This window comes from Narcine bancroftii, chromosome 1, assembly GCF_036971445.1.
Source record: "Narcine bancroftii isolate sNarBan1 chromosome 1, sNarBan1.hap1, whole genome shotgun sequence".
In the NCBI taxonomy this organism is placed as follows: domain Eukaryota; kingdom Metazoa; phylum Chordata; class Chondrichthyes; order Torpediniformes; family Narcinidae; genus Narcine; species Narcine bancroftii.
The window spans coordinates 275,295,068-275,307,981 of NC_091469.1; the positions used below are offsets into that span (position 1 = coordinate 275,295,068).

General features: G+C 41.5%; 1 protein-coding gene across 1 annotated transcript in view; it reads right to left on the reverse strand.

Annotated features, from left to right (window-relative positions):
* LOC138744047 (serine/threonine-protein kinase BRSK2) overlaps positions 1-12,914 on the reverse strand; it is a 783,696-nt gene that overhangs the window by 504,688 nt on the left and 266,094 nt on the right. The window contains exon 2 of the mRNA XM_069899549.1: positions 8,544-8,638. Within this exon, the coding sequence (XP_069755650.1) occupies positions 8,544-8,638 (95 nt within the window). The remainder of the gene's footprint in view (positions 1-8,543; positions 8,639-12,914) is intronic.

Below are 12,914 nucleotides of genomic sequence, written 5' to 3' on the forward strand. Positions count from 1 at the left end.
GCCTGCAAGGGTGCAAAATTGGGACAAAATGAGCACCCAATTACTTGCTGGAATGTTTGATGAGGGCATTTTTGAAGAGGCTAAGCTGCACTTCGGATAGGATCTTGACTTCACCAGACTTGAGGTCTGCAAAGCCAATCCAACTCAGCACGGGTTAGAACGCTCAGTTAGAATTTTCAAATAGTTTCATACACCGATTCTGTCAGATTCCAGCAAAAGCATTACAAATTCTCTTCTCCTAAATCACACCCCTTTCCAAGGTGAGACATCACAATTACATTATATAATTATGACAAGAAAATTGAAATGTGTGGCTGTTACATTAAAAAAGTGAAATTTGCACAAAATGGGAAACATATTGCACTGGGAAGGGGAAAATAATTATTGTGAGATGATTAGATTGCTGGCTCATAATGGTCAGTTTACAATAATATTCTTTGAAGCACAGGAAAAGATACGAACATTCCTGTACCCAATCCCCTTAATCTACATCTCTGTTGCACATTTCATTTTAATCATTCTGAAATGTCAAATAACAAAGTGATTCAACTGTGAAGTATTATGCCCTGAAACAGACATTATTGAACATCAAAAGCAGTGCTGCATGCATTAAAATATATATTATAGTGGTTTCCGTGGTTCTTTTATTGAGTGGCACTTTCTACTTACTGTTTCTTTTTCATTATTAACTAAAGCTGAATAAACCCTGACAGAGGTTCAGTCATTAAGCAGGATATGTTTAACTATCGTGTGATTCTCATCAGTAATATTAAAGTACTTCCAGTAATCCATCCAGGCACTGGAAAATTCTAATCATTACATTTTGGAGGGTGAGGAAAGAGGTGTGTGCATGTGCCTATACACACACTTATATTCATACTTACACATACATACAGTATATATACACACACACAGCTGTACAAGTGCAGTTGTGAAACCCAAAAAAAATCTAAAAAAAATGGGAGTTGACTTAGACATCGGATATACTTTTGAGACCTTAAATTCAGCTCAAAATCTGATCCATGCTGATCCAGTGTATAAGTGGACCCTTGAAAAACCAAAAACTGACTGTGACAGATTTTCATTGTGAATTTTATTGAAAACAACAATTCGCACACTTCAAAATTGCTATCATTGTCTGAAAACAACTCATTTAGAACCCTTCAAAATCACTCTCACTACCATCGTCTGAAGCAAAGATGGCTGCAAGCAAATCCATACACTCACTGTTTAAACAGTTATCAAATGGGTCCCAGTTTGTAGCTGATGAGGCAGTTTCAGCTTCATCGTCAGCATCCCTCAATAAATCATCTTCCATGTTATTAATTGCACAAGAAATATTGCATTTTTAAAACGGTTTTATCACAGTCTCCACTTTAACTTTGTCCCATGCCTTGACCACGAAGTTACACAGTATATCAAGTGATGCAGCATGCATTACCCCATCTTTTGTAAACTACTTTTCTGCACTCAACATCCATGTATTCCATTCCTCACACAAATAGTCTTTGAATGGTTTGTTCCAGCAGACATCAAGAGATTGCAATATAGATGTCAAACCACTTGGGATAAACACCATGTAAGTATTATGTACTGCTAATCTACTTTTAGTATTCTTAGTTAAGTGGTTACGAAACATATCCTAGACCAGCAAACTCTGTTCTTTGCTTAAACCACCTGTTCCACTCATTGTCTATCCATAGTTTTACACAATTTTCATGAAAAAGTTAAAAAAAAATGCCTGCAGGGACTTTCATTTTCAGTTTAATTTTGCACTTGAAGATTACCATGGTTTGACCCATTGGCCATGCACAGTAACACCATGGTAAACCAGGCCTTCTCACGACCTGGCCTTCTCACGACCTGGCCTTCTCACGACCTGGCCTTCTCACGACCTGGCCTTCTCACGACCTGGCCTTCTCACGACCTGGCCTTCTCACGACCTGGCCTTCTCACGACCTGGCCTTCTCACGACCTGGCCTTCTCACGACCTGGCCTTCTCACGACCTGGCCTTCTCACGACCTGGCCTTCTCACGACCTGGCCTTCTCACGACCTGGCCTTCTCACGACCTGGCCTTCTCACGACCTGGCCTTCTCACGACCTGGCCTTCTCACGACCTGGCCTTCTCACGACCTGGCCTTCTCACGACCTGGCCTTCTCACGACCTGGCCTTCTCACGACCTGGCCTTCTCACGACCTGGCCTTCTCACGACCTGGCCTTCTCACGACCTGGCCTTCTCACGACCTGGCCTTCTCACGACCTGGCCTTCTCACGACCTGGCCTTCTCACGACCTGGCCTTCTCACGACCTGGCCTTCTCACGACCTGGCCTTCTCACGACCTGGCCTTCTCACGACCTGGCCTTCTCACGACCTGGCCTTCTCACGACCTGGCCTTCTCACGACCTGGCCTTCTCACGACCTGGCCTTCTCACGACCTGGCCTTCTCACGACCTGGCCTTCTCACGACCTGGCCTTCTCACGACCTGGCCTTCTCACGACCTGGCCTTCTGGTTTGCAGAGTTTTAACACCTATCCATTTCATTGTTCTATTGTCTATCATGTCAAAATTCATGAGGTTTTCATCCATGTTTCCAATATTTGCCAATGCAAACTGGCATTTCTGCCAGTTATGTACAACAAACTTGTGAAAACTCAAAATGTTATCATCAGGATCTTTTGGTAGTTTCTGTGCATTTTTTTGTCATAATATCAGATTTTTCCTGTTCATGAAATGGTTGCACCAGCCTACTGTAGCCACAAAATCTTTACTGCTTTCTGGGTCCGACTTGACCCACTTCAGTGCAAATGTTTTTTATTTATTTCAGATGACTAGGTAGCAATCTTGCCTCTGTTCATGTACCCATTCTGCAACATGATTCTCCAACTCTTGCCAATGAATGATTCCTTTTCTCAAAGAACATTGCCTTTTTGATATTTTTCTTAGTCTCTTCTTCCTTCCTCCAGTCTCTTAACAGCTTCTCATGGACATCAAATGTTTTTGCAGTAGCACAGATGTTGGTTTTCTTGGCAATTTCTATCACTTTCAACTCAAAGTTCACTTAATATTGACTGTGTTGCGTCAATAATAGCAATCAGCGTGATATAAGGGGTTTGACATATACGCCGGTCAATGGCCCATCTCAAGCATCGCGAGCTTTTATGCTGCTCAATGGGGCATCTCAGGCAGCCATAAAACCCTTAAAATGAGGCTGAACGGGGGGGGGGTTTGACTTGTATGCTGAAATATAAATATATGGGGGGGGGGGTGTAAAAATCATATATAAACATAGGATTATACAGCAGAAGAGGTGATTTGGCCCATCATTTTTGAACCAGCTCTCTAGCAGAACAACTCTCCTGTTGCTTCTACAAGCTCTTTCTCCATAACCTTTCTTTCAACCACAGTCTTATTCATTCTCTCCCAAAGGCCACAGAAGCACCAGCCTTCATCACATCTGCAGGCATTCCAGAATCCACCACATACTACAAAATACCTCCTTATAACATTCTTAATGCTCCCTTCTTGTGACCTCAATCTCTCCAGCTTTGGGGATAGCCTCCCTCAACCAACAGTCAAGAGTGCTCATTATTTTATATGTAAAACCTCTTTTCAAGCTTCTCTTCATAGGAACTGATTCTCACATCAATCCATCTTGTAAATTATTGATGAAGTTCCCCAAATGCCTTCACATCCCTTAAAGTGACAACCAGAACTGAGCTTGAATCTTGCGTTGAATCTGAGCCAGACTCTTATAAAGGTTCAGCATTCCTTCCTTCTTTTAAACACTTTGCCTCTATTGTTAAAATCCAGAACTGCCTTATTAATTGCTCCGTCACTTTCGTTAATTTGTGCACATATGTTCCAGGTTCATTTCCTTTGACATGTCTTTTAGAACAGTGTCCGTAATTCTCAATTGATTCCCTCTTCTCAGACACCGCAGTGCAGTAACGGATGCTGTTGCCACATATTCCAGTAATCTGGATCTGCTCCTGAGTTGGAAGTTATGCTTTTAGGCCTTTCCAGCTCATCAGCCTGTGCCACCAAATTACACACAAAGAACCAACAACCCCCATATGTTTTGAAGGGCGAGAAGAAACCAGAGGAACCCACTCAAGAAACAGGGAAAACATAAACTTCTGACAGACAGGGCCAGATTCAAATGCAGGTCGTTAGCACTGTAACAGCGTTGTGCTAACCACACTAGCTGTGTCGCTCATCTTTGTATATTCATTCTAGTATATTCACTGTTCTTATTTCAAATGTATAAAAACAGTGAATTCTGCATCTATTTCAGTTTCTCCCTTGGGAACTTCTGCATGAAATATGCCAAACGAAAGAGTTTGCCTGATAATGAGCAGTATTGGGAAAGGTAGATTAATTATTTTTAGCAGCACGGGAGGCAGTTGCAGCTTTACAAACACTAAAGGTAGTTCAGTGGTTGAACAGAGTTGAAGCTCCTAATGTCTTGACAGCATTAGAGCAGGAAATGAAGAGGAAGAGAATTCTGTATCAAAAATCATGACAGTAAGTTCAAAAATTACCAATGAGAAATCACTGTTGATTTATTAAATAAAAGTGTTTGAAAATAAATCAGCAAGGATGAGCCAATGAATCAATACTGGACATGACTTTGAAAAGATGCTGCGATGTGATTAAAAGCTGAGTCAAAGAGATTCAATAGGACAATAGGAGCTGGAGTGGGCCCTTTGGCCTGTCGAGCCAGCACCGCCATTTTACAGATCATGGCTGATCACTACCATCAGTACCCCTTCACGTTAAAAAATGGTCTTAAAGGAGGAAAAAAGGCTCAAGAGGGAATTCCGGATGATGCGGCAATAGCAGATGGCAATAAGAGGGTGAAAGGAATGAAAGAACATGTACTTAATTATTTTTTTACCTTTCCACTGCAGAAATATATCGAACGGATAATTAAAAAAATATATTTTGATGATCTTTTATGCAATTTTCTCATTTTTGCATTGGTAATATTTGTCAAATATAATGGCAAGATAAAAATGTATCAAGCTTCTGGCTTTACGAGTGGAGTCTACCTTTGCTTAAACTCTCAAATACACAAACGGTTAAAGAACTCTGCATTTATATTATGAAAAAGGAAATCAAAGGAATTTTGAATGATACCAAATTTGAAATTTGTGCCCATCGTTCACTTTAGGCACGAGTTACTGAGTTATATCAATAAATTTCACATTCATTGTGCCCCCCAAGTGCGTTACTGACTGTAAGGTTCATCAATGAAGGACTGAGCATTTTCTGATATTAATGTCTGGGAAGTATTTTAAATAAAGTAGCACGAGGACAAAATCGACACATTGCAGAGCTTTATAAAGAAATTTAGCATTCTGTGCATAATTGCCAAAGAAGTCATGAGTGAAATAGATGTAAAACATTAGCACTGTATTAGCTTCATATCCCTGATCATTTCAGCCTTGCACAGATGAAAATGTGCATATCAAGGAGTGATAAGTCACAACAACCATTTTGGAGTCACTTTAAAAGAATCCAGAAATTTAATTATTCACCTCCTGGAAAGAGTTGCAGATGTGTATTTGATGTCATTTTCATGTCAGATGTACAAGCAATGTTCCTGAAGGAGCATCAGAGAGAAAAAAATAAACTACATTGGCCTGGAAGAAACCAATATTAAGTAATTAGCATCAAAAATATAAACTGCTGGAGGAACTCAATGGGTCCGATGCATCAGTGGGAGATAAAGAATGGTCAACGTCTCAGGTTGAAACACTTCATCAACTGAGCTCTTCCAGCAGATTGTTTTTTTTTTAAAAATAAATCAAGATTCCAGCATCTGCAGTCTCCCTTGTATCTTCCATTAAGCTAAGCCCTGTTACATTCTATTTTAATCTTTAATGCTTTTCCAGAAGCGAATCCACAAATCCCTGGCCTTACCTTCAAGATGTGCCAGGCTCCAACAACTGCCTGTCTCCACCAATCTCCCTCATCCTGACAGGGGAATTAACCCAGACCCCAATCTCCCTTCACCCAAGGATTCTCAATCCTTTCCACCTGCGTGACTGTTGCCAATCTTTATCCGTCTTCTACTCACCTACATTTTTCAAACTAGTCTTAACTTATTATGCACCAACCAATTTTGTCCCACAACCTCACCAATTCAGTCCCCAAACCCACCGATTTCACCAAACCACAACCAGTTATCTGCTCTGAAGTCAATCTCAACCTTCATATCCCACTTATCTTTCTCCTTCAATATGCCCAAGCCCTAAACTTCCCTCCTCTCCACCCATCAACACAGGTATGGCCCCATCCACACACTCTTCGTCCAAGATCCTCTAATGAAGACATTGATCTCCACTTCAAATCCATTTATCCTATGTGAATCACTTACCTGATCTCTGAACTTCTCCTCTGCACTAATCAGGCTGATGGCTAATAAATATATAGCTCACCCTTTAACACCGTTTGGAATTTCAAGGCAAATATTCCTTCATTACATCCTTAATTCATACAGCTCATTAATACTTCTTTGGCTTGGCTTCGCGGTCGAAGATTTATGGAGGGGGTAAAAAGTCCACGTCAGCTGCAGGCTCGTTTGTGGCTGACAAGTCCGATGCGGGACAGGCAGACACGATTGCAGCGGTTGCAAGGGAAAATTGGTTGGTTGGGGTTGGGTGTTGGGTTTTTCCTCCTTTGCCTTTTGTCAGTGAGGTGGGCTCTGCGGTCTTCTTCAAAGGAGGTTGCTGCCCGCCAAACTGTGAGGCGCCAAGATGCACGGTTTGAGGCGTTATCAGCCCACTGGCGGTGGTCAATGTGGCAGGCACCAAGAGATTTCTTTAGGCAGTCCTTGTACCTTTTCTTTGGTGCACCTCTGTCACGGTGGCCAGTGGAGAGCTCGCCATATAATACGATCTTGGGAAGGCGATGGTCCTCCATTCTGGAGACGTGACCCCAACAATGAAGACGCTGTTTACATCCGGTACCGCACGGATGGCAGTCTCTTCAATCTGAGGCGCCTGCAAGCTCACACCAAGACACAAGAGAAACTTGTCCGTGAACTACTCTTTGCAGATGATGCCGCTTTAGTTGCCCATTCAGAGCCAGCTCTTCAGCGCTTGACGTCCTGCTTTGCGGAAACTGCCAAAATGTTTGGCCTGGAAGTCAGCCTGAAGAAAACTGAGGTCCTCCATCAGCCAGCTCCCCACCATGACATTAATACAAGTTGATATTAATTGTACAAGTTATTTAAACTTCATTGTGCTTTATTGAAAATTGAACTACAGCTGTTCTACTGCTACCAAAAGGACACGCCATTTTAACTGTATAAAATTGGCAGTAAATTGATAATTAACTGGCCTAAATGTGTGATTTTGAAGCAAGAGCACCGTCAGAATATAAACTTTTGAGTGCCTCCTGGGAAAGGAGGCAGAAAACAAGATTAGGACACAGATCTGCAGTGGGAGAGCTCACACCATCATAGGTGTGATCGGTTAAGTGACTTCCGCTGGCTTCCTTTCCTGAATGTAAAGGGATTTCACGGCAGTATTAGTCACATGGCAACATCCAGGTCAAGTATTATAATAACCAATCAAATGATCCTTCTTCCATCACTGCAATCTATCAAGTACTGTTGGCGAAGCCTAAATGAAATCTCAAACAGTCCCTTTAATGTTCCTGCAGAGTTTCCGTTATTATCTTACGTTCTTGCAGAATTTCTTCTAAAGAGCTTGCCACCTTTCATTTTGCTCTTGCTGTGAAACATGACAAGATAAATTCACTGAAGGTTGGTGGATAGAGCATTCATTCGTCACAAAGCAAGACCAGAACTCTCACAGTGCAGAGATAATGTCTTGTTACTACATATAATATTTGCTCAGCATGGATGGAGGTCCAAAGAGGGCAGTTTAATAAAGGCTTGTGCAGATATTCAGTAGTAAGAGTTCCATTGGCAAAATTTCTTAAACAGTTTATGGTGCAATCGAAACTCACCTGATTTAATTAGATCCTTGGAGTTTCCTCACAACAATCTAACATAAAAGGAATTCTTTCCACTTGGGCTTTAATTTCAAAAGTTTTGTGTCCTCCAATTTATCATTAAAATAATCCTCTCACATGGCTTCTCCTGGCAGTAAATCTATCAACATGCACAAACTGGAAAAGTAATTGAATGTCCCTCAGCTCCTTTCTGCAACTATTTTTCCCTATGTAAATGTCCCAATGTAAGCAGGGAATAGAAAGTAGTGTATTAATAGTAAACAAGATGCCATACATAGAATGTAGTACCAACAAAACTCAAGAGCACTTTGTAGTCAAATATGGTTCAATGCAATTTAAAAGCTGAGTAGAAGTTTATAATGTGCAATTTTTCAACAAGACTAATGCACCATTTGCTTCCATTGTGCCTCACTGATAATTAGTAGTGATTAATATGCAGGTAAAGGATAAGTTATAGCAATAGATTTGTTTAATATAATGAATGGAATCAATTTCATTCATAGTAGCCTGAAAGTGAAGAATTTTATTGAAATCTTCCCAATGGACCATTACCTTCATTAGCACAGACTCACTGAGCTTCTCCCTGTTGACGATCTTTATTGCAACCTTTTGACATGTTACACAGTGGACTCCAAGCTTCACCAATCCTATTGTAAGAAAAATATAAGAAAAAGAACCAATTAAGAACCATTTTAATATCATTTGTTTCTAAATTGATCAGCAATAGATATTTATCATTATGAAATTATTACTACTTAATTTTTAAAAAATCTTTAGCCCAAACATTTCAGAGCGATTGCAATTGCCACTGCAAAGAGGCTTTACAGACGTTTGGGCTTCACTGGGAAGAAGCTGGCATGGAGTTACAGCCTGTGAATGAAAACTTCCAAATGTGAGCACAGAATCTACAGCAGAGATTTCTGCTGAAGTAGATCAGGCTGGTTTGTGAAACAATGTTCATCATTCAGTGATTTCACCAAAACTCCCAAGATCTAAACAGAGGATTTTACCTATGGAACATAATTATTTCATGTTAATTATCTAAATATATGAAAAGGAGTCATCTTCCCTTCCTTTATTTGATTATGTTTCTCCTCTGAGCTGATGTTTATTCTTTATCTCCCATTCAATCATAAATTATCCATTGGAGCACAGGTGCCTAACCTTTTATCCGGGATTCTGAACACAGCAATCTCCAAAAACCGGCACTTTTTTTTGGTAGATGACATTACACTTAAGTAACATTCATTTCCTGTAATAAATTCTCCATTTTTAGAAGAAGACCCACCCCCCACAGTCACCGTCTCTGCCCCTGTAGGCACCTTCTCTTACCTTCAGTGGAAGGATGACTCTCAGCCCCCCAGCACCCTATGGGATACAAGCACGCTGGCTCAATGTGGAAACAATGGTTGGCTTCCTTACCCACAATCCCCCACACAGTTGGAACCACTCTGGCACTGGTTATTGGTAACAAAGATGGCCGTTGCTCCCACATTGAGCCATCACCACGATCCGGTGCTGCGCTCCATAAACTCCAGGCTTGGCAGCACTACACCCCTGCCGCCGCATCGGGAGTTAGTTGGGAGGGGGGGTTATGAATGGCACTGCGGCACTGGGGCTGTGCCTGAAGGCTGGCCCGACGAGCTGGTGAAGTGCCTAAAAGCCACTTGCGCTTGCTCCACCCCCGACAACCCACTCCTCCTGCAGCTCTGCACCTCTTGTCCGGCCTTCTGCCCCACTTGGCCGCTAGCTCTGAGCAGCTGATGCTTGCCACACCATCGGCTCCATCCTCCACTTGACTGACACGCTGATCAAGAGCCTACTGTATGGCACACATCGAACCACTGCTCAGCCCAATCAGCACCGCACCCACCCACCCACCCCCACCCCCCCCAAGCCTGGTCAGCACTCCCCACACCATGCTCAACACAGCCCAAGGCACAAAATAGTCTGGTATAAGCCCTGGTGAGGGGGCTGATGGATGGACGGCCAGGGGGTGGGGACAACGGATTTGCTTAAAGGGACCAAAAATAAAATGATTCCAAACAACGGCAGGTGTCCGGTCCTGACAATCCTGGATAAAAGGTTAGGCACCTATATTCACATTATTAAACAATTGGCAGCTCAAAACTCACCCCTTTTACATTTTTTAATGGGATTATGAATGGCTGAACAATTACTGGCATAGCTGATAAAATAAAAAGGTTTTGTTTTAGGAAAGTTAAGATTGTTGGATTTAAGAAACAGTTGATCTGCAGATTTATTCTGCAGAATAAGTTTAAATTCAGTGGAGTTTAGAAGATTAGTTATCTGGGGTCTGTAATCAAAGCAAAAATTCCCAGTCATTCAGAGAAGCTTAATGTTATCTAATTGCATCAACTGGGTTCTACGAAAGGTAAATCATGTTTGAAATATTGGCACAGTTCTTTGAGAATATAACAAAGAGTTAGTAGAGACAAATGAATGAGTGAAAATTTTTGTTAATAAGAGTTCAATGGGAGAGTGTGTGGTTACACGTTTTGGTAAGAGTAATCTAAAGAAAAACATCTAAATGGGGAAAGATTGCGGATGAGTGAAGTACAGAGGGATCCAGGTGTTTTTGTGCACAAATTGCCCAAAGATAACAGGTAGGTGCAGTAAGTCACTTTGGCTTTCATTGCAAGAGGGTTAGAGTTTAGTAATAAAGAAATACTGTGACCATAATACAGGGCTCTGGTGAGATAAAACCTGGATTACTAAACACAGCTTTGGTTCCTTATTTAAGAAAGGATATACTGGCATTGGAGAGAGTTCAAAAGAATTTCATTGGGCTAATTCCTGTGATAAGAGGTTGTCCTGTCACAAGAAGCTGAAGAAATTAGATCTACATTCTTTGGAGTTCAGAAGATCTCATAGAAAATATAAAGATTTTTGTGGAGCATGACAGGGAAGATGGAGATATTTCTACCAGTGGGAGAATATCAATCAACAAAGCATGAAAATTAGAATGTGGTCATTAACGAGGTCTGAACATACTTCTTGCAGAGAATGGTGAACTGATGGAATTCACGACCACAGGAGATTGTGGAGACGTAAAGAGATCACAGATATATTTTTTGAAAGATCAGGGAATTAAGAATTATGGACAACTGACAAAAGAGAGATAAGGCTTGATGAAGGTCATCCACGATTATACTGAATGGCAGTTTAGTCATGTCAGGCTACCTTTTCATATTCAATTTTCTTATGTTCATAAGTTCTTATAAACATGAGGTGACCTTATTAATTCAAGGTTCTGAAGGGGATCAACGTTCAGACAGTGGAGAGACTACTTTAGTGAGAAAAGTCTGAGAGAAAATGGTCGATTATTTAATAATGAGGTCTTGATGAAGCTTCATCATTTTGAAAACTGATTTTTTTGAATTTTCTATGCACTCTCAGTCATACAATGTACTCGATGCTGAAATCCAGGATTTTTGAATACCAAGGGAATCAAGGAAAATGAGATTACTGGAGTTCAAGAAAGAGATCAGCTATCGCACCGTAAACTTTTATACTCACTGACTCTCACACGAAACATCAAGCATCTAAACATGGCAACATTGCTCTTTTCAGTGTTACATTCTATAGATCGTTTGTCAAGTTGCAGTGTCCGCCCTGTCCAAGTGACAATACATCAGTTTCTTTAGAGCAAATTACTGGATCACTAAGTGTTACGCTTATTATTACATGTGAAATTTCCAGATCATTTCTACAACTACCAAGGTAATTCTGCCAAAAGTATTTGGTCTCATTCCCTTCATTACAAAGAAGTGGGGAAAAAACCACTTCAATGGCAGCAAAATTATTTGCAATAGATTGAAGTCATGAAAAGCACTAGGTCTTTTCACACTGCACTGTTCCCAGGAAATTTTCCCGGGAACCCTCGAGAACCTGTAGCGTGAAAAGGTGGGGCAGGTTTTTTTTTAAATGGGTCCGTGGCCCTATCTCATAGGTAGGGCCATGGACCCAGGTAATTTTCCTGGACCACTCGCTCCCTGCGTTGTGAAAAGGCAAATGGCCAAGCTGGGGAAGCCTCGATACGTGTGCTGTGTCACGTAGGTGATCAAAATAAAAAGATTCATACCTCCTGACAACAGTGGGCCACTTCAGCAGGTCGTAATGGCAGCACAATGCGGAATGAATAGCCGTCCTCGTTAACCATAATCCTCCATGCAGCTGGAACTGCTCTGTATTCCCCAGAGTGGTTCCAGCTACTTGAGGGATTATGGGAAACTAATTCAGCCATTCATCCTGCTTTGTGCTGCCATCACAACATTCTGAAATGGCCCTGAAGCTTTGGGGAGGGGGAGGGGATAGGGCGGGCGGGCGACCAACAGATGGCCACAGGGACTGGGGGGAGGGAGGGAGCAAGCAGGTGGGTGACCATCAAACAGGGGGGATCTTGCTCCTACTCCTGTGAGTGCATAATACATTGTCAGTTGGGGGAGAGACCCAACAAATTGCCAAGAAGGGATAATTCCTGGGAATTTGGACTGCAGTTTGAAGGGCCCGGGAGGTCTTGCATTCCTGGGAATTTTACCGGGACAAAGTAGGGTTTGGCTGGCGGTGTGTAAAGGCCTATTGTAAAAATGCACAGTTCTTTAATTACGCTGAGCAATGAAGATTTTGCTTCCTGAACACTACTGGGTATATTTTATGAATTTTGGGCAGCTGATCATGAAAAGCATCTTAACATTTTCCTATCACTTACTGTTTCTTACATATAACCTATTTTTGTGATTTCCTGTCATATTTTAAGTCTACTATTATATTGCCCATAAAGCAAGTTGTTTTGGTCACTCCAAGAATGCTTGGACAAACACACAATGCAGGTGCTATGCAAATGTTGTCTTAGGCCTGGGTATGCATGGAAGGCATTTAAAGATGTTGAGAATTTTTTTT